Here is a 21,930-nt window from a genome sequence, read left to right as displayed (position 1 = left end):
TGTCCATCATTTAGGATGGAACGCTGAGATCTTTTTTCGTGTAACATCAGAGGTCCAACTTGATGTCGTGCAGCCATGCCCTTGTCTCTGGTCCTACGTCAAAGAGGCTGGCTTCCGAGGGTGGTCTGTATAGGGGGCAGGTGGTAATTATGTGTTCGGCAGTCTGCTCAGGCTCGCCGCACTCGCATGCAGCGCTGTCTGCCAGGCCCCACTTCTTCATAGATGATTTAAAGCGACCGACCCCAGTTCATAGACGGTTCAATAAGGTCCATTGCCGGCGTGGTAGGTCATCTCCTCCTATGGCACCACCTCCCGGGTCCCAGATGTAGCTGTGGATGCGGGTGGGCCTGGCCATCTCCCACTCCTGCTTCCAAGCTGCCGCCAGCCATGCATTTCTGGACAGGTCCTGAGGGACAGAGTGAAGCATCTCTTGTGCCGCCTTGTTGTAGGGGTGGCGGGACTTGAGTCTACTTGGAGGTGCTGCTGACGTTGTTATGCAGGATGTGCCAGTCGTGTTTCTGTGCCTTTCTTGCCAGTGCGAGGGTGGCAGCCTCCCGCCGGAGACCGGCCAGAGCGATTCCTGCAAGGACTGGCAAGAGGAAGACAGGGGTAGGTTTCAGGCATCCAGTTATGATCCGGAGGTCGTTGTTAATAGCCATATCCACCTTTCTCACATGCGGGCTCCTGCTCCAAGCTGGGGCGCAGTATTCCGCTGCAGAAAAGACCAGGGCCTGGGTAGATATACGTAGCGTCTTAGCGGAGGCTCCCCAGGACGTGCTGGCGAGGCGACGGATCAGCGAGACCCTTGAAGTTACCTTGGCCTTAACTTCTTCAAGATGTTGTTTGAAGGACAGTGTCCGATCCAGACGCACGCCGAGGTACTTCGGGGCTTGCTGAAACTCCAGGCGTTTGTTGTCAATGCGCACCTCCAGTTCCCTCTTAGCTTCCCTGTTGCTGAGATGGTATGCTGCTGTTACTGTCTTACCGATGCTGAGCTGTAGACGCCACCTCCGAAGGTAGGCTACCAGCCAACGATGAGATGCTACATTCAGATCCAACAGCACCACCACAGAGTAGTCTCAAGGGTCAACATTAATCAAAACATCAATTGTGACCCTATGAAGGGTAGTTTCAGGTGAACTGGGGAAAACACACTGAAACATTAACTCTGTGCAATAAATGAGAAGTTACACAACTTAAATGAACTAATCGTCCATATTTTGCATCCTTAACACAGGGTTGAATCAAAATCATACTCAAAGCATGACTATGGTTGGCCTTGGGCTGTGTAATAATACATGTTTCTACTTGTAAAAGTGTCAAATAACAGTACTATTCCCTACTTACCATTTCCAAAGACCCTTTGTAGATTGTAGTAACAATAATGACATGTGTAGTTCATGTCATGATTTATTTCTAGACATGATGATTATCATATGTTACAAAAACTGTAACATAAGCTGTAAACTGTAATGTTTATTTCCCTCTGGTGTTTGCTAGAAATGACCTCCGCCTTTAATGGTCTTGACCCAATGGACAGTGAATGTGCTAAAGGCGAGTTTTAAAAAGTTCCTAATACACATTGGTGAAAACAAGCTGGGGTTACTGTTGTCATTTCTTTATGGGCCAAGGGGTGCAAGCAGAAGCTTCAGGCTCGTGACGGTATGATGGGAGGGACAAGGCAAGGGCCACTCATCTCACAACCCATGTCACTTGATCTGTGAGGTGACAGCCCCTAAAATAGCCCCACAGAGGGTATATAGAGACCCACATTACTCCGAGCAGCACTGTCTAATTACAGGACAAGACGAGATCTTGGGAGAAACTGAAAGCACTAATCTGAGAAAAGTCCGTAAAGGAACAAGCTTTTTTTGAGCAGGAGCTACGCAAATCAAAATTAACTGGGGAAGTTAATTTTAAAGGACAAAATATTCACAGGATTTTCACAGTTTACCGGGCCCTGATTCACTACAGGATTTTGGGAAGGTGTCACTTGTTAAAAAGATGAAGATGAAGTATTACAGCCAACAAGCAGTGCACGAGAACACACTTTTCAATCGCTGCATCCCAAACGACATTGGTCCTAGCCCTCGCAGGCTATCCCTCAAACCAAATCGCTCAGTCCACTTTTCCAATGACATTATCTTCCAAGAACATGTCCGACAAGGAGACCTTGAGCAGATCGGCCGCTTCATCAGAGCCGGGAAGATTAATCTAAACACCATCTACCTGTCCGGTGAGTAGGCTGTTGTTCATCCGATGATAGACTGTATATCCATTGAGACTAAACCTAATTTTGGTGTGTGGAATATCAGTGTATCAGGGTGCTTTTTGAGAGTATGTGTCAGTTACAATATCTTCATAGTCAATGCCAAATCATGTGCCTTACATACACTATATGACAATATCTGCTGTCAGTAGCCTTTGAGTTTAGTGAGAAGTGGGCTTTATTCATTTTTCACTTTCGACAGGTCAAAAACATAGATTTTAATTCAAGTACCTAGATTTTTTTAAGTATATTATCTTTCATTTATTTTTTTGAATTGATCACTCCAAATATATTTCACTTCATAATGACATAATATCACTCTTTTATTTTGCTAAGCTCTCATCGATACTCACTTCCAATGTAGGCTATGTTGTTCTTACAAATGGGAACAATAAGACTTGGACTTGCCTTAAACTTGAAATAAAAGGCTCTCTTGTTTAAGATAAAAATCTCCAGCCTTCTTGACCGTGTGTGTGTCTGCATTGTGTCCTGACTCACTCCCTGTCTGTCGGTCACACTGCAGGCATGGCAGCACTACATGAGGCTGTCCTCTCAGGGAACCTGGAGAGTGTGAAGCTGCTGGTGAAATCTGGTGCAGACATTCACCAGCAGGACGAGGATGGCTGGACTCCCCTGCACATAGCCTGCAGCGACGGGTTCCCAGACATTGCCCGGTGAGCCTCACCACATGCGCTCTGCGTTCTGTCACAATCGTACCATTTCATGCTATCTCACTCCTACATGTGATGGTAGTTTGCACTCATGCCATTTCCATGTATGAAATGTGAACCCTTGATTTCTGAATTCAAGAGCATCTTGTTAATCGCTCCTCCCATAATCCATGTTACAACATTTGTCTCACCTCCCATTTGCACAATATGGAAGAACCTGAATTCCAGGTTATTGTTTAACACACGTACACTCAGTGATCACTTTATTAGGAAAGACCTGGACACCAGCTAGTTAATGCACATAATTCATCAGCCAATCATGTGGCTGCAACTAAATGCATAAAGGCATGCAAGAGGTTCAGCTGTTTTTCAGAATGGGGAAGAAATGTGATCTTAAGTAACTTTGACCATGGAATGATTGTTGGTGCCAGACAGGGTGGTTTGAGTATCTCAGAAACTGCTGATCTCCTGGGATTTTCGCACGCAACAGTCTCTATAGTTTGCAGAGAATGGTGAGAAAAACAGAAATCAGAGGAGAAGGGCCAGACTGGTCGGAGATGACTAGAAGGTGACCATAACGCAAATAACCACGCATTACATAACATTACATAACATTACATTAATTACATAACATACATTACACCAGTGGCATGCAGAAGAGCATCTCAGAACACACAACACATCAGACCTCTAAGTGGATAGGCAACAGCAGCAGAAAACTTAAGTCTAAAGAAATAAGTCTAATAATGACCTAATAAAGTGCTCACTGAGTGTATATACAGTACATGCAAACATAACTACATATACATTTTTCTGGTACACCAGGAGGAACAGATAAGTCTTTTCATTGTCATTGCAACAAATATGTGTTAAAATCTGTTAAACAATCTGTGTGGCCTGCATAAGTGCATAAAACCATTCAAAAGATGTTGATCTGGTATGAGAGAGGGGCTATCTCTGTGCAGCAAGCTGAAGTGTCACTTTTCTCTCCGCTCAGGTACCTTCTCTCAATGGGTGCCAGCGTCGATGTAGAGAACAAGTGCGGGGAAAAACCGGCAGATCTCATCGACTCTGAATGCCCAGAGCTGGTGAAGCTGTTTGAGAAGGTCTGTGACTGATCCCTCAGCCATTAGCTGGAACTCAGCCACATTTCTCCTCATGATTGCTGCAGCGACAGAAGAGAATGACAAGTCAGTGACATGCACACTGATCCAGTGTATGCTCACTCAAATGGGATGATTGGCCTGGGCCAGGGGCAGGAGGCAGCAGACTTTAAATGGTTGCCTGATGAGGATGGAAAGCCGCTACGGATGCCTTTTCTGTCAATCAGAAGACACACTTCTCCCTTTAAAAATAATTTTAAAAAATATGTTTTTATACGTGGAGGATATGTGGTTTTCCAGGGATTATTGTGTCAATTTGAATGTTATTTTCCTTTCTGCTGCATTTTGTATTCGTGTATGCTTCTGTGTTATAGACAATAACTTTTGTGCCAATGCAAGAACCTTTTGTTTCTGACAGTTTTCAGTGATCACAGTCCTTAACCAGGTCAAATAGGTAAATTATTCAACATAATACACAGTACCTGCTCACCTATCACACAGTGGCACCCTCATTGGTCATGGTGAATCTCATTGGTGAGTCTACCTTGTCAGGATGTACTTTAATTATTAATATTATTTTCTCTAAATGTAAATGAATAACTAGGTCTACACCTAATTTTCACAAATTACAAAGCATCCACCAACATACAGATGTAAAAAGCTTGCAGTATTAAGAAGACAAATTTAAGTTTATAGTGACAGTGCCTTTTACTCAAATCACAGCACATTATTGTGATGACATTGCCGTTTCAACACATTTGTACCCCCAAAAATGACATTTTGAAGGCACTCACATTCACCAAACCTACACATGGACACACTCTGTTCTATGGCAAGCTATAACTTGCATTAACTTCCTTTGTTTGCTACTTGATTGTATTTTCGAATAGTAGGGGTGTTTCTCCAAGTTGTCCCTAACTTGCACTTTTAGCTTATGTGAAAGTCTTACAATTTTTATATATTTTTTCAATAAAGTTGCCTTTTATACCAAGCTTGGGTGTGAGATTCAATTTGTCATTCGATTATATGTGCATCATGCATCAATAAATGGTCTACCAAGTTGCTACAGTTTAATATAGGGGAATATAAGTAGATGGAAGAAATTATCACATAAAATACGTCAATAATGCGAAATACAGCCGCCGTCCAGATCTACTGTAATTTTACGCTCTCGTTGCTGCCATAGAGATAGGTCGCTGCCAAGTAGGCAGTGCATTTACTTCCGTATGATTATCTTTACCGGAAGGAATTGGTTGGCATTGGTAGCGTCACGGCCGGGAGGCCTAAATTACAACAGATCGAGTGAGTAAACGAAAGGAAAAAGAAAGACAAAAGACAGTAAAGAAAAGTGTGTTGTTTCGCTAATATTGAAAAATATCAAACACCCAGTACTACATCGACATACATCCTAGCTACGTAATAAAATCTGAGATCGCACGAACTCCAAAGCTTGTAGTGGTGAGTTGCAAAGTCGGAATGTTTTGTTCGCTAGGTAATTAGCTAGCTAGTTGTCTAACGTTAGCTAACAGAACAAGATACATAGCTTGCGAGGTAGCTAACTAACAATGGATTATTGAGAATATATGACAAGCAGACGGGTGCATCTACCTATTGAAATTCGCAAACATTGTTAAAATATCTGTCGATAATTCCACGCCTCTGCAAATAAGAGAGCAGGTTCCACTCGCGATGTGTTCCACTTGGCTACGTAGCTAATCTAGCTAGCCAACCTAAGTAAGTTAGACATGACGACATAATTTAGCCAGCTGGCTAATTTAGTTGTAAACCATACTATGACGTGTCGTGCTGGCTAGCTACAGTAATTTCCATGCCATAGAAGCTAGCTACCATATTTTTGTTCTCAATCAGGGTACTTCAAGAAAGCTACTGTCGCGAGGTTTGATAACTAACGTTAGCTATCTAGTTTCTGCCACTTACAAGAGGTAACGGTAACATTGCAAGCCACACAATTAGGGTTAGCTAGCCTATGCCTTCTTGCATTTGAGAGAATGAAACCGTTCACCGTGGTGTTAATGGACACGGCTTCAGTGTAATGTGTGAAATACGAGTTACTGTTTTTCCTCTCTTCTGTACGTTTTCAATAGCTCTGACATTGTGCATGCTTTGCTCAGAAGAATTTGATTATCTAGCTAGCGTTCTTAGCTGCTTCAGTCATACTAGCATTATGAATACGATTATTACTTGGCTATATCAACTTTGATGACGTTATGAATGGCTTACCATGTGTATTTTAAACACTCAGGATTAACGATCAAGACATTTGCAATTGCATGTGAAGATATTTGTGCACTTTCCTATTTTATCTTTTACAGCCTGGGTCCAGGTATTCTCGTGAACACGTTCCATGACTTCGTTCTGTCCATCCCTAGTGTACAGGACTGTGAAAGCTGAATTTGTCTTTCCTTTTTGTGCCTCTCATTCCACAGATTGGAATAGCCAAAGACAGAGAAGCTACAGTACACAAGGAGCGAGGAGCAAGAACGGAGTAAGCACAGAGATGACCAGGTGAGAAGCCTGGCATGTCTAGATAATGGAGTGTCATTGTGCTTGAGACGCAGTAACCACAGGTTAATTTTTTCTTGTTTCCATTCTAGGTCAGTTAAGTAGAGGATGACTGTAAACTTCAAAACAAGAACCCCCCCCCTCCCCCCAAATTAAAAAAAAAAATGTTATAGTCATAATAATAATAATATGACTGTATAGGCCTACCTTGAATGTGAGTGTTTTGGCAGGGTGTGTTCATGGTAATGTTTAATACAAATTGTATGAACATAAGAATTTTCATGACATTTGGGAATGTATACTGTTGTTCATCCACTTCCCGTTTTCAGTAGAATTTCTCGTTAGTCACAGGATGGGAGTTATTGTCACAGTGCCTCTGACTCAGATGTACTTTTCAGCTCACCTGCTCCTAGAATGGTTCACAGCTACAAACGGACCTCCAGCCCTCGGTCTCCGACCAACACGGGAGAGCTGTTCACGCCGGCACACGAGGAGAACGTGCGTTTCATCCATGACAGTGAGTCACCTGGGGCAAACACTGGAACCACCCTCATCGACCATAGACCACTCTGATGCTGTCCCCTTCTCTTTATGCTTGAAGGCAATGGCCTTTTTACTGCACCTAAAAAAAATGAATACTTGGGTGAATTCAACAACAAAGTCTACACACACAGTTTATTTGTTCATGTTTACTAGGTTGGTCCTCAGTCTTTTCCCCATTGTAAGGAAGAGGAGAGGAGAATATTTTTGAGTGTGTGTTAAGGCTTCACCTGTGTTCCTGCAGCCTGGCAGTGTGTCATGAGAGACATCAAATCTCCTCAGAGCAGTGAGCGCAGTGAGAGGGGACCTCAAGAGTATGTGGAGAAGAACCCGAACCCAGCGCTGAATTGTAAGTACTCTGGTGTGTGCGCATATGCATGTTTTTGTTCATCTGCATGACTGGCAAGAGCTTTGCTTGCATTTTGCTTGCATCCTGTGCGCGCGTGTGATTCCCAGTGCGTTTTGTTTAACATTACTATTTATTTTGTATGGAGTGCTATTGTGTGTTGTGAGCTTCTGAGAAACCAGCAAAGATGTAATTGTGTGTCAGACCTCCCATTCTTTCTTCACTTATTGCTTGCTCTTTCATTTGTTCACACCATCTGTCTGCATTGTGATACCCAGTGCATCTTGTTTGACATTACCATTTCTTTTGTGTAGAGTGCTGCCGTGTTTTGTGAGCTTCTGAGAAACCAGCAAATATTGAATTGTGTGTCAGTCGCGGGATTGACCGCTGTCATAACCACCTTTGTTATTACACTCCACAGCTTTCACACCAGTTGACCTGAGTGACATTAAGAGGCGGAACACACAGGACTCCAAGAAGTCTTAGTTGGTCATCTTACCGATTCAACCTTACAACCTTTACAACCTTACCCCACCTCCATCCACCTAATCTCCTATTGAACTTCTATAACAAACCTTCTACCAGCAAACCACCCAGTCTGACAGTCCCAGGGAACAATGTGCTTTTACTCCTTGGCCTTCCAGACTGACCTGCTGCCCTATACCCCCAGCAGTGACTTGAATCTTTCCTGCTACTTTTTTCTGGAAGTCTCCTTCAGTTGACCCTTCTGCATAACTACCACTCGCTGCCCATCTTCAGGCGTATGCTCTGGCTGACTCCTGACTGTAGCCTCTTCACTGGAAGTGAAAGGGCAAGGAGCCTGGGATTACATATTCAGGGTTTTTCCCCCTTCTTCCTGTTCCTGGTTTTATATTCTTGGCAAAAAGAGGACTAAAGCATGGATCAATTTTTATTTCTTTTCTGAAAGACATCAATTGGACTGAAGCTGGATCCATTAGGAACGCAGCACTGACTGTGGATGATTATGAAAATCTACAAATAGACTCATATTTCACCATCTCTTTCAGGACACATGAAGGACTACAGTCTTAAATGCGAACTGCGATCCATTTACTTTTCATCTTCATGCATTACCTGGAGGGGAATGCTGAAGGGCGGAGGATGTCGTTTTTCCTTTCCCTATTAACAAATTTATCTTAACTTGATAAAGGTAGATAATAAAATGTAGAGTGGGTGGGTGGCCTAGGTTATCATTTTTAGATGCAGATGTGACCATTTTAATCTGATTTTAGGCCCAAGCAATGTTAAATCCCAGAACAATAGTATGTTGCCATAGTTCTGCAAAATGTCATTATGAAACGTTTCCTTTTAATATTTTAAATTTAATGGTGTGGCACATCTGTCAGTGCATTGATTCCTATGCAGTTATGCAAACTGGCGTTGTGATTGTCACACTGAAAGATGTGTTTCTTAGAGAAAGTTTCAGTTAGGTCTTTTATAAGTTAATGGGCAAGGTTCTGCCCCTGGCTCCATGGTAAATTTGACCATTTTACTAAAGCCCCTTAGGTTCCATTACTCTGGTACACTGGTTTAGTTTATTCACACCACCTTGGTGAACCTCTCTCCTGCATCAGTAGATTTCAAGGAGGTCCTTGTAACATGTAACAAGTTTCCCCAACCATTTTCAAAGGATTCCACACTATTGGCGTTTGAGAGCTTATTGCAGGTATACTGGGTAACACTGAAATTGACCCACCTTGTAATGGTGTGTCCTGGGATGGTTGTGAACTTCCATTATGAGACCCAATTGGTGATCTATCTGTCTATCTGGCATTGCATGAGCCAGCAACACAATGCTTAATGTTAGTATTGAGGGGAAAACTGAGCTCCTTGATCCCATTGCAGCAGTGATTACAACCACATTCCCATGTGCAGATCTGCTCAGTGTTAAGGCATTTCTGCATACTGTGGAAAGGAATTTTCTTGCAGGTTTCAACAAAACCCGAAACTTGATCTAGTTAAATGCCAAACTTCCTATGGTCGAGTGACAGGAGGAGGGATCAGAATGTACAATGTTGACATGGGAAACCAAGGAGTTTGCTTTTCAATTATTTCTGTTACAAATATTAGTGAACAAATTGTAATGCATACCGTTTCTCTTTTTAAACCAGTGTTATCTACTGCTTCTCAAAACCAGGAAAGGCAGGTCCCAAAAAGATTAAACTGAATTGGAAAAAAAATTGGGGAAGGGCTGTGTAAATAAAGTTTTCTTAAGACATGTTTGTATGTAATGTCATGAGTTTTTTACTGTTTTGATGCCATTTATTTTGAGTTGTGTTGACATAATTTCAAAGATCCCAAAGACAAATTAAGTACAAATGCTATGGTTAACGGTGCCATTTCAACTTAATGGCATAAACATTGGTTGATATGCATGTTCAGCATTTCACATGTTTAAGTTGCATGCGTTTCTTTTTCTTTCTTTTTGTTACTTGTCCGCACATGCTGGTTCTGCTAAACCAGGCTACATGTGGTCAATTGCACTGGATAATTTAGGAACAGCCATTTCAGTTGCAAGCAAGACCACAATTCATCATTGTGGTGCCTGCCATTGTGTCCCTAACAGTCTTTCAAGGTGTAAGTAGTCACCTGGGGTAAGAAATCCGTTGTATACTCATGTCCTGCCTCAATGGGCCAAATGATACGAACCAAAGAATCCCTTTATTGAAAATAAGAAATATTGAATATGAGCTCTCGTATGCTGGTTTTTTATTTCCTACAAGTACAATCATGACTTTAGCTTGTGTTTCTTGCTAGTGCTGGGAGAGTCCCCTAAAATCAGTACAACTGTATAACTGATATGTTATCAGAAACTGCAGATTTCATTTTCTGCAGATTCTTCATTTTTTGCAAATTTGGAATGCCCATCAGATATTTCCCAAACATCTCAACACTTAAATGTCTTTCCGTGGAGAAAGGACAGACAAGGGTTGTGTCTCAAATGGCACACTTGTGAACTTGTATTCTTCTAAGCTGAACTTACCAGTGCACAAGTCAATAGTTAAAATGCAAGAACATAAAATCTGTACATTTGAGATGCACTTGAACTATAATGTCATGACTCTTCTGACCGAAGTAAGACACGCATCCGACTAGCAGCAGCGGCTGACATCTGAAGTTTGTTAGCTAGCAATGTTCTAGCAACAAAAAAAACAACAAAAAAAACATATTTGTGGAGAACATATATTGGTACAGTTTTATTTATGAAGTAAAAAGCAGCATGTACAGTACCAGTCAAGTTGATGACATGGGAAATAAAACATCAAACAATTCACGTGATCAAAGTGCAGATTCTCAGCTTTTATTAAAGCATTTCATTTCAATGTTTGAGACAAATTAGCATAATAATCAAAGAAAATCTAGTCATGTTTTGTATTTAGTTGCATATCCTTTGCATGCCATGACTTCTTGTGACCTATCAACATCACCAGAGTCTGGATATCTTTCAAATTGTCTTACAAGCGATACTAAAACCCTTTGCATTTGAATGGATCTCTGGGAATTGGGGGGGTGGGATTAGACTTGGCTGTAAATGACGCTGATATAGTATGGACCATATTTGTTGGCTAAATGGTTTTAACCGGCTGGACTGGTGTTGGTTTTTGGCATTCATTCCTTTTTCATGGTGCAATTTTCAATGACTGGTAGCAGGATATACCGTTTGAAAGTGTTAACTTGCGGTTCTATCTGTATAACCTATTTTAAGATGCCATTGCTTTAGTGACAATTTTGTAATGTGGGTGGCAAAACAAGTGTGGGGGGACCTCACCTTCTCTGCATTTTGGAAATGCACAGACTACACAATCAAGGTAATGTCAGTGTCGTTTTAACGGCAAGGGTCCAGTGAACCAAATGCATCATAGTTTCTCATTCTACAAAGCAACAATAATCTGTATCCACTCAAAAACAGAAAATATTTTCAGGGAAAAAAAAACTTGTGACATTCAGCTTCTGTAAATTTGTTTTAGTAATATATAGAGTAATTATGTAAATCCTAAAAAGTTACCTTTCTGAAGAGACCAGGATTGAAAGTGAAATTGAAATTGGAGTGAAAAGAAAAAGAATAGTGACCATTTTCTTTTGGGTAGACATATGTCGTTTTCAAGCTTGTGTTAAGAAACGGGGTGATACTGAATGTGTTGTCATCAAGGCTCCAAGGTATCAAATGAGCCTTTGTGCTGCTGCCAGATAGATACTACAAAGGTTGTTTTTCCTGACTAATTTTCCTGTTGAGCTCAATGGAAAAATGATTTAGGAGAAACAACCCTTGTAGTATCCACTAAATTTATTCGGAAAGCACAGTTGTCTGAGGCTGGTTTAATACCTTGATGACTTAAAACCATTTAGTGCACAAATATAGTGTTCCATACTGTATCAACGTAATTTACAGCTGAATCAAGTCCCACCTCCCAATTGCTATAGAAATCCACTCGAATGCAAAGAGATTTTAGTATTGCCAGACTCAGGAAGTCATGGCATACAAAGGATATGCAACCGAATACAAACATACAAACAATATTTATTTGATCATGTTAATTTGAAATGTCTTAAATATTGAAAAGGGGGCTGTGAATAAAAAGTGCTGCAATTACTACATGAAACCAAAATGTATAAAAAGACTTTATTTGATGACAATCAATACACTGAAATGAAGCAGAAAATGGCAAGATGTCCAAACTTTTGACTGGTTTTGTATTTGAGTTTGGGACGCACTTGACCGTTAACTTCCGTCCTTGGTTGACACACTAACTAGTCCACAAGTCTGCAATTTTAGACACAGCCAAGCACACCTTTTACTCCAAAGACATGCTCTGCTTGCCAACACTACTCCCTTATTCACCAACAGAGCTGTAGTCACTGCGCTGGACACTTCACATGTATCAAGGGAAGTGGGCTTGCAACTCTGAGGGTGAGAGTTCAATTACCAAGTGGTGTACTGCTGTTGCACTTGAAATAAGGTACCAAACCTCAGTTGCTTCAGTAAATATCCTGCTGTATAAATGGATTGTATGCAGCAGGAATTCCTTAAGTCACCACATTCACAGCTATACAGAATGCTGACAAATTCTAAACACCCCCTTTCACTTTTAATCAAGAAAAATGTAGCATACAACTTAGACATTAGCCAGTTCAATGCCCATGAGGGTTTTTTTTTCTTTCTTTTAGAATGAGTGAGAGGCAGCATACAATTAATAAATATACATATACTGTACATACAATTCAAACAGAAATTGAGAAGGCATGTTAAGACACCTGTTGAACAATGTCATTTTATGGGATTTGGATTCATTACTAGATTACTGAACTTTGTATGCTTGTATGTGTTACAGTCTCAACTCTCCATCCTCGCCAGACACAAAACTTTGCATAAAAAACAAATCAATTAAGTGATAAAAAATGTATATGCAATACAGTTCCAAGTTCTTTGTGATACCCCATTTTCAAACAGTCTTTGTCTGGCTCAAATTAATGTGTCATTCTTTGAACTTCCATTCCTGGCGACACATTGGGCACTGCTGCTGCACCTGCTGGGAGTTGAGCCATTTGAGTATGCAGTGCATATGGAAACAGTGGGAGCACTGGCCCCAAACCAGTGGGCAGTCATCACCTGGCACCTTACCTGAAGGGAGAGTGTGAGAGTCATTATTTTTTGAGGAAATAATTTTAACAATGCTAACAATAATAAACAGACTACATTTTTTTCCTAACTAAAATGTGTTCTTCCTGTGTGGTACAAAAGAAACTTCATCCATAGGATATGACGCAACACTGCACTCCAAAATGCATTTCTATTGAAATATTTACGTAAAAATAAATGGGTCAACTCACACTCAGGGCAGCAGCCGTTGAAAGACATTCTACAGATACCACAGTTTTCGTCATTGGCGACCCATAGCCATGATGCCACACCACTCCACTGTTTGATTTTCACCTTCATTGCCAGCCGTCAACACTGTCGAGCATACATTAACACAATTCACACTATCAAACCAACTAGATCGTTTTAAAAAGAAACTATTGATGTGACTACTGCGTTTACTTTGCATTCACATTCTAGTCGCATGCACCGAACAAGTAAACTGATGTGGGCGTCGATATGACTACTTAACGATAACTCTCTAAATGCAGATGCCCTTGTCTTTTAATTGAGTTACTTCGCATGTACCAGCTAGTTACCTGTATCCTTCTCACAGAACACTTCGGTAGTGCTTCTACAAAAAATTCTTAACCCCCGGATTTCACACTGCCTTTTCCTCCTCAACTGATGTGCTTCTTCTTCTTGGGTTATGTACGTTTAAAAGTGCATTACTGCCACCTACGGTGTTGGAGTATTTGTCACAATCAGTTTACCAAGGTTTAGACACCAACACCACGACTGGACAACCCATTCATTGCCTCTCAAAAAAAGCCCAAATACAAAGCTTATAAACGGTACCTCCTACATGTGCAGAGGCTAGCCTGTACAATCTTTGATATGTGGACGCTTTTCGCAAAAAATATTTTGAATGCACTGTCCCCTGCTGGTACAGACCAGGGCATTTTTCTACACTATATGGGCTGAATGAACATAATCGAAATGGTTTTATTATCTGCTAATACTGTAAGCCAGTGGTTCCCAACCTTGATCCTTCATTCCAAACATTGATGGAATCCCAGAATTTGAACAAGCCCTTAATTTTTGATGCTCATGTCGTCCTTATCAACATATATTGATATATTGTAAACAATTACATAAAAGTGTGTATTTAAATTAAATACGTTGAATCAATAGGCTCTTAATTGTGAAAGTGCAGATACATGGTCACTAAAACGTACAATTTGATAGACAGCAAAATAGACAAAGCAAATGATAAAAGCCAACCCTGCATTGTGTTAATAAGTTTAAGGAAAAATCATGAACAAACTTAAACTCATGAGCCTACTGATTCACCTAATTTGATTTAAAATTTTACCCTTTTTACCTTATGTAATTGTTTGCAATATTGCACAATAAGCACAACATGGGCAACAGACTCTTATTCTTCATGGAATGCTTAAGTATTTCTTAAAGAATCTGGCTTAAGAGGGTACATAATTACTAGAAATATGAAAAGCACCTCATTAAGAAAAAACAGCATCCTGTTAAAATTTTGGAATTGCAAACCTGGTCCCCAGGTCACCGCTGCTGTAACAATGTTATGCCCAAATATATATATTGTGGTGCCAGGAAGGGAAATCGGGGTGCTATTCACCAGGCGGCAGCACCGGCCATTCATACAGGTATGGGCACAGCTGCGATTCATTGCAGTTACTGTAGCTGTGGCCAATTACCTATACAAACAATAAAATAAAATATATATAGTCAGAATGAGGTAAAACAGTACATTTCAGAAAAGGAAGGAGCAGCATCAATGCAAAAGGGGCAGAGAGTATAGCATGAGCTAGTTCGTATTGCCATAGAGACAATATGAAAAGCTCCTCCTCCTGGCATGCACCCTAAAACCCTGAGGGCTCACACTGCAGGGGATGTTCAGGACAGTCTAAATGGCCTTAGCCTTCCTAAGGACCTGCTTACAGTAAATATCCTGGAGCTGGACTCATCCCCGCTATCTTACTAGCCACCTTAACGAGGCTGCCAAGTCTGTTCTCACTGGCCAAGTTGAGGTTCCCATACCAGACTACGATACAAAAGGATAAAACCGACAATAACATTTTTACATTAAATGAATTTTTAAAAAATCTATAAAGAAGCAATAATAATAATAAGCAGAGACATGGTGTTTAGCTTTTTGTTTTCAATATCTCGTGTATGTAAATACTTTTCTACCTACTTCTAGCCTGAATTAATTTCAACGGGCTGCTTGTTACGAATAAAATCCGACGCTCCTGGCTGTTGTTACTGAAATTCTCAACCGGAAATGACAACCTGTTGTGAATACGTCACTTCCGCAAGAATTACAATCACGCTGTGTTGAATGAGGTCCTGTCGTCACATATCAGTTCACCTACGCTGTGCAGTTTAGTCCTGTAGTGTTCAGTTGTGGTGCTCTTAAAATCAGGGTTTAAAAACAGTGTTAGCATGGCCGATAAGATGGATATGTCTTTGGACGACATCATAAAACAAAACAAGCAACAGCGAGGGGGTGGAGGAGGTCGTGGTGGTAGGGGAGGCCGTGGTCGTGGAGGTTCGGGAGGAGGACGAGGTGGCAGCGTCGGTCGATTTGGAGGCGGCGGAGGAGCCTTTGGGGGTCGTGGCGGCGGATCAGGCCCAATGCGGAATCGACAGAACCTGAGTCGCGGTAGAAGCAGACCCACGCCGTACAGCAGGGTAGGAAAAAGAAATTGGAACGGAAAGAGGAGTGCCTGAAAATGCCACCTTCAACAAAGTTTCTTCTTTTAGCTAACGTTAAATAATGGCTATGATGGCTCATATTAAATATAGCTATCTAGCCGATTCGACCAAGCGATAGCTAGCTAGCTGGCTAACATTACCCTGGAATGTTCCTGGATTTTACATTTTGGAAAAAGGTCGCATAAATTAGGGTAGTTTCGAAGTGAACACCATTAAAGGAAATGTAACTTAAATGTCGTCTTTTCTTTAAAAAAATCTACCGTAAAACGTATTTGTAACGGTGGAGTGGATGCGAATTTGCTTTGAGGCCAACTAGCTAGCTAGCTCACTTTGTACTGTTTTCACAGCAGCGCTAGCTAACAGAAGTATGCTTCTTCCAAGCATAGATAAATTTCACTTAAAACGCACTGTTTCTGATTAAAACTCAACGAAGATTATTCGTCTGTGTCTGAGGATGTCGACGTGAAGATGAAATGATTAACAAGCCACCAACCTCATCCATTCTGAATGAATGAATCATTCGGAGCATTAGCTGGAAAATTAGATAGCTAGCTAGCAGTACTGGCTAGCTAGCAGTATTGGCTGGCAAGCTAGGTGACAGACAACTGATTGAATTATGCACCTTTTTATCAGACAATCAATTTACCGAATGTAACGAAGAGGACGAACATTACCGAAGTCTGAATGCAAGAGAAGTATGAACACCTGAGATCCCCTTTTAAAGTCAAAATGGCGTTTATACAAAATGGACGCTCGAACAGCCAGCCGCCATTTCTCCAGCGACGAGATGATGCGGGCCAGATATTAGAGCTCACCATATTAAAGGCACAGACTCCAGCAAACGCGGTTTACACAAACAATGGGACTTGAATTTTAAATCTAAATGGAGTTGACATTTTTGGGATGCAAATTGAATCCAGCCGGAGAACGTTGACGCGAACCCGTCAAATCAACAAGGATCTTTTTTTTTCTTCTTTTTTTTTTTTTTTTACTACCGTCCAGAGGATTCTTTTCTTCAGTTGAATGGGCCAGCGATGCCAGAAAGGACTTGATACATTCTTCTGTTGGCGACTGGGCATGCGAAGGCAATCAATTCTCTAAACAACTTTGGGTGCAAAAAAGCGGGAGGGTGGACTTGACAAGGGGCCCGTGGATGGGTATGACCGACTGCACAGGCTGTAGGCTTCACTTCATATAGCTTTCCCGCTGTACCTCAAATGTATATGTACTGGATTATTATTGGATTACGGTACCTGCATGGCAGCCGTTCTTCTAAAAGTATACTGAGTTTAATTTTGGCAGTTTGAAAGGATGCAGTTTGTGAATAAGAAGTTTGACCAATTACATATCGATTAAACGTGTTTAATCTGGCATGTTCTTATTATGGCAGTCAGTAATACATATTGGATTATGTACAGCCATTTACCATATAGTGCCATGTTGTTCTTGGCTGACGATAGGAAGACAGTTCAGTACGCCGAAGTTAAGTTCTATTGATTGCCATTCTTTCTGTGGGGACAAATCAGTTTGTATTCCAAGCAGCTTGTTTGGTGGGATCACTGTGATTGGCAGCGGCAGGGAGCCAGAAGTCAGCAGGTGCGTTCTGTTTGTTCTGTTGCAGCCCAAGCAGCTCCCGGACAAATGGCAGCATGACCTATTCGACAGTGGCTTTGGGGGCGGCGGAGGCGTTGGCGTTGGCGGTGGCGGCGGCGGCGGCGGCGGGGCAGGTGTAGAGACTGGTGGCAAGCTCCTTGTCTCGAACCTCGACTTTGGGGTCTCTGATGCAGACATTCAGGTAAATCTTTGAGTTGTACTTATCTCAAATGTGCTCTGGATTTTCCCATGGCATCCTAAGCTACTAGTTATAGTTATGTCTCAAGAACAGATCTTAGTTGCCCGTTATAATCTTGTGCTTATAGTGATATTATTTTTGTGCATCCCTAAAGTTTGTGACACCTGGGATATTGTTAATATTCATAGTGTTTGAAGCTATTTTTCCTTTATTTCAAGTAATATATTGTTTCAGTGGTTTTGATCCCTGGCTTGTTTCAGGAGCTTTTTGCAGAGTTTGGCACGCTGAAGAAAGCGGCGGTCCACTATGATCGATCGGGCCGCAGCCTGGGAACAGCAGATGTTCATTTTGAGAGGAAAGCAGATGCACTGAAAGCCATGAAGCAGTACAATGGAGTTCCTCTTGACGGTAAGGCATGATGTCAGAGGGCTGTTCAACAAGCACTTGACCTGTGCTGTGCTATGGATCGGCACTTTAAACTGGTTAAATGTATTTTCTTAACTTTTCAGGCCGCTCAATGAACATTCAGCTCGTCACATCACAGATTGATACGCAAAGGCGACCCACCATGCAAGGGTAAGGAACTGCCGTTGGGGGTGGGGGGGGGGGTGGGTTGGGTAAATCAGAATGGAGCATTAAGGTGTACTTCCTGAATTTTCAGTCTGCCTCAAAATAAAGGAAGGGATTCTGCTGTGATGTGTGATCAAAGCCTTTTCCTCAAATCTTAAGGTTGAATCGAGGAGGTGGGGGAATGAACAGAAGCAGAGTTGGTGGTTTTGGAGGGATGACGAGGCGCGGAGGTCGTGGGGCTGGCAGAGGCAGGGGTCGAGGTGGAAGGAGTACCAACAAACAGCAGCTGTCTGCTGAAGAACTTGATGCACAGTTGGACGCCTACAATGCCAGAGTGAGTCGTCAAGTTTCAACTGGCTTCATATCTGATGTTTAAGAAACGGTACAGGATGCTTTTGACCCTCTAACCTTTTTTTATTTTTTTTTAGATGGACACCAGCTAAAACCTTTTGAAGTCTGCTGATCTCCATTTTTTCCATTACCCCACTCCTTTCCCCCCTGCCCACTCCTCCCCCCCCCCCCCCCCCCCCCGTGTTGGTTGTGGGCAGATACACAATTGCTTTTGCGATGGACATGGGATACTTTACATTTATCTGTCTTTAGATTTGTTTTTAAGTTTGTGTAAGGGTCTTATTTTTTCTCCTTTTTAAAAGCTCGATTTTTGTACTTTGTTTTTGAAACTGTAGGATTTTTAAGGGGAGGTGCTTGTAGTTGCTTTGATACCGTTTTCTCTCCCATTTACCAACCATTGTAATAAACCTGCAAGATGTACAAATACTTTTCTCACTTGTGATGCCTTTGGGGAAATGGGGATTGTAGTTAGATTTCTCTTATCCTGTAACAATTGGTCTGTATTATCTGGATGATCTGAATGAATGTACTAGTGGTGTTTGTGGCAAGTGTATAAACAACTGTCTGAATTCTGCCCTTACCCAGTGACCGAAAAATACCAGTAACATTACTTGGGCTCCCATCTGGCTAGCATTGGTAGCTAGACTGCAAAAGTCAGTAAATGTATATTTATGAATGTGTTCATACAAAGAATATATATTTCACATTTACCCAAATAACTTTTGTGCAGAGAAGATAGATTTCAGACTCATTTGCCATATCCAGCTAACTAATAACATTGGCTTCATATTTTGACATGCTTCTTTGTGAAGTCAGGGAAGATGGATTTGAGTGTACAAGTGGTAACTCCGACTTGATATCTGAATTTTAGCAGGTGCTTGGCAAAAATAGACAAATCAAGATAGAATACCAGCACACCCTTTTCACATTTAGGCATTTTGCCTGTGAGCAGGCTCCCAAGTGGAAAAAAATTATAGCAATTGAGTTAACAAGCTCCTTTACCCTAACACTTTAGTAATTTAGCAAAGGCTTGTAGCCAAAGCAACTTGTAAGACTTCATTTACATGTTAAGCAAACATGACAAGGGCTAGAGAGACAAGCTTACTGTCAAGTGCCACTGTTAAGGTGCAATACCTATGAGATAAAAGGGGTTTGTTATTTTTTATGAAAATGTTGATGTGTTTGAAAAGGTGAATTTGCTTTCCTATTTAGGAAAGGTAGTACCGGCATCTGATGCCACGAGAAGCAACTCCCACAAGATCAAAGAGCTGGGAGAGCCAGCTGGTGACAGGATGCTGATTGGATATGTCTGGTTTGGAGCATGATGTAATCCTTGATTGAAGACAAAAAAGGCGCAGGTCCATTGGCAGCTTGGCATGCCAGACAAAGAATGAAAAAGACTAGAAACCAGTGAAGGTTGTTCTATAGTGGCATGGTGTGCAAATTTAGACGGGATGAAAACAGGGCAGGCGTTAATGTTAAAGACCACATGCAGCCTGATGGCATAAGCCAGGAGGTAGCCTCTTGGGTAAGGAAGTATCTTCAGCGTATATTGGAAAGTTACACCTTTCCAACTCCCACAAGTACAGATGGGTGGCTCTTAATGAGGGAAATGATTTGAAAAATGAAACACTTGGTTATTTTTCTAAGTAACCATTCGGAAATGATCACTTCAGTTTGCATGAAATTGCAACTACAGGACATGGGCTCCACATGTCTATAAAAATGGACTGCAAACAAAATCGGTCACTACATCTAATACCTTTGTTGCTTTTGAACGGTCTATTTTTTGTCTACGTATACTCGTAACCCGGGGGCACGGATGGTGCAGTGGGTAGCACTGCCGCCTCACAGCAAGGAGGTCCTGGGTTTGAATCCCGATCAGCCAGAGCCTCTCTGTGAAACAACACTTACTTACCTTTTATGTTGTATATCCGGAAAAAAAACCATGAAGGAGGTCAGTCGGACTTGCCAGTTGTCACCTTAAAGCTGTAATTTCGTCATTACTAGCCTTGGTACTCACAAGCTCAGAAAAGGGCCTGAAGCCGTATCAAGCTTGGTCTTGAAAACTCTGTGTTTCTGTCTCAACTGTATGTCCTGGTTTTCCACACAGTGAGGACTCTGTGGGGGGAAAAATACTTCCTAATATCTGTGCGGAATTCATCCTTTGCCAATTTTCATTTATACCCTCTCGTTCTGCTAACCGAACTCCTGAAGAATTACCTGTAGTTGACTTTGTTGATCCCTTTAATGCCTCAATGAAATCCCCCCTAAGTCTCCTTTTACTAAGCTTAAAGAGATTAAGCATGTTAAGTCTTTCCTCGTAACTTATTTTACGTATGGAATCAATCTAAATGTAGTCTAACAAAGGTAATGTATAAGGTGAGTATACTCAATACTCTTTGCTATGTGTCCTAGCATCCTTTTGGCCTTCTTAGAGAGACCTCCTCCTCCCCTGGTATTACTGGTTTCAAGTACATTAATAATTGCATATTAATAATGTACATTAATAATTTAGTTATTGCAATTTCAGATGTAGAGGGCAAAATCAGATGAACTTCATTCCTTCAAAAATGTCATCAATGTTTTTCATTGCATTTGTATTTAAGCTTTTTTATTTTTTATTTTTTAAAGAATATCCTTTTCAACCTGCCTGACCCCAGTGTAGCACATTTGGAACAGTGGTGGTTGGTGGCAATTTACTTTGGTGGGGCCCCAGACACACACCAGTACTCACCTCCAACCTCCATTATCAGAGTAAACGTTTTGTGTGTTCAGAGATGTTCTTCTGCATACCGCCTTCCTGTCAGCTTGAACTACTCTCGCCATTCTCCTTGGACCTCTCATTAACAAGGCATTTTCGCCCACAGAACTGCTGCTCACTGGATGTTTTTGTTTTTCACATCATGATCTGTAAACTCTTGAGACTGTTGTGCCCAGGTGATCAAAAGTTCTCAAAATACTCAAATGACCCCGTCTGGCACCAACAATATTTCCACAGACAAAGTCACTTGGATTACATTTATTCCTCATTCTGATGTTTTGTCTGACAACTGAACCTCTTGACTACGTCTGTATGCTTTTGAATTGCTGCCACACGATTGGCTGTTTAGATATTGGCAATAATACATTCACTGAGTGTGCATTACAATACGTGAGAATTATAGCGATTGTTACCCATTACCTGTGAAATGCTGCCACCTAACGTCAATTATTTTAAAAACAAGTACTAGCCCTCACTTCGTTTTTCGAGCGTTACCAGCTACTGCCAGATTATGAATATCCGTTCGGATCCCAACAGCTTCCTTTTCGAATCGGTTGAAAACCTTAAAAATGTAATTTGGGGATAATGTACACGAAGGGTTAATTTGATGATAAAACGGCAAGCCTTATCTTGATCAAAACCTGTAAA

The 21,930-nt window shown here is 41.4% G+C and overlaps 4 protein-coding genes across 8 annotated transcripts; 3 read left to right on the top strand and 1 right to left on the bottom strand.

Moving 5' to 3' along the window:
• The first annotated feature begins 1,801 nt into the window (after nucleotides 1–1,801).
• Nucleotides 1,802–5,035, top strand: LOC133122161 (protein phosphatase 1 regulatory subunit 27-like). The gene is made up of 3 exons (XM_061231944.1): nucleotides 1,802–2,236; nucleotides 2,793–2,943; nucleotides 3,938–5,035. The coding sequence occupies exons 1-3, from the start codon at nucleotides 2,005–2,007 to the stop codon at nucleotides 4,056–4,058; spliced, it is 504 nt and encodes a 167-aa protein (XP_061087928.1). The 5' UTR covers nucleotides 1,802–2,004; the 3' UTR covers nucleotides 4,059–5,035.
• mcrip1 (MAPK regulated corepressor interacting protein 1) lies at nucleotides 2,899–9,693 on the top strand. 5 transcript variants are annotated; one of them, XM_061231949.1, is made up of 5 exons: nucleotides 2,899–2,943; nucleotides 6,491–6,569; nucleotides 6,965–7,083; nucleotides 7,351–7,455; nucleotides 7,874–9,693. In XM_061231949.1, the coding sequence occupies exons 2-5, from the start codon at nucleotides 6,562–6,564 to the stop codon at nucleotides 7,936–7,938; spliced, it is 297 nt and encodes a 98-aa protein (XP_061087933.1). In that variant the 5' UTR covers nucleotides 2,899–2,943; nucleotides 6,491–6,561; the 3' UTR covers nucleotides 7,939–9,693. The 5 variants fall into 5 exon arrangements, with proteins under 5 accessions (XP_061087933.1, XP_061087929.1, XP_061087930.1 ...); XM_061231945.1 differs by lacking the exon at nucleotides 2,899–2,943 and adding an exon at nucleotides 5,225–5,345; XM_061231946.1 differs by lacking the exon at nucleotides 2,899–2,943 and adding an exon at nucleotides 5,276–5,501.
• A 2,387-nt stretch (nucleotides 9,694–12,080) lies between these two features.
• On the bottom strand, nucleotides 12,081–13,828 carry anapc11 (APC11 anaphase promoting complex subunit 11 homolog (yeast)). Its single transcript, XM_061232088.1, has 3 exons — nucleotides 13,651–13,828; nucleotides 13,303–13,426; nucleotides 12,081–13,093 (listed from the first exon to the last, which is right to left on the bottom strand). Exons 2-3 carry the CDS (start codon nucleotides 13,409–13,411, stop codon nucleotides 12,948–12,950), a joined length of 255 nt encoding a protein of 84 aa, XP_061088072.1. The 5' UTR covers nucleotides 13,412–13,426; nucleotides 13,651–13,828; the 3' UTR covers nucleotides 12,081–12,947.
• Nucleotides 13,829–15,358: 1,530 nt separating this feature from the next.
• On the top strand, nucleotides 15,359–18,944 carry LOC133122227 (THO complex subunit 4-like). The gene is made up of 6 exons (XM_061232087.1): nucleotides 15,359–15,781; nucleotides 17,427–17,600; nucleotides 17,858–18,005; nucleotides 18,107–18,173; nucleotides 18,327–18,501; nucleotides 18,596–18,944. The coding sequence occupies exons 1-6, from the start codon at nucleotides 15,533–15,535 to the stop codon at nucleotides 18,608–18,610; spliced, it is 828 nt and encodes a 275-aa protein (XP_061088071.1). The 5' UTR covers nucleotides 15,359–15,532; the 3' UTR covers nucleotides 18,611–18,944.
• Nucleotides 18,945–21,930: the final 2,986 nt, after the last annotated feature.

The sequence above is a fragment of the Conger conger genome, chromosome 2 (assembly GCF_963514075.1).
Source record: "Conger conger chromosome 2, fConCon1.1, whole genome shotgun sequence".
NCBI lineage: Eukaryota > Metazoa > Chordata > Actinopteri > Anguilliformes > Congridae > Conger > Conger conger.
The sequence above is the reverse complement of the archived record's forward strand: the minus strand, read 5'-3'. Positions and strand labels throughout refer to the sequence as shown.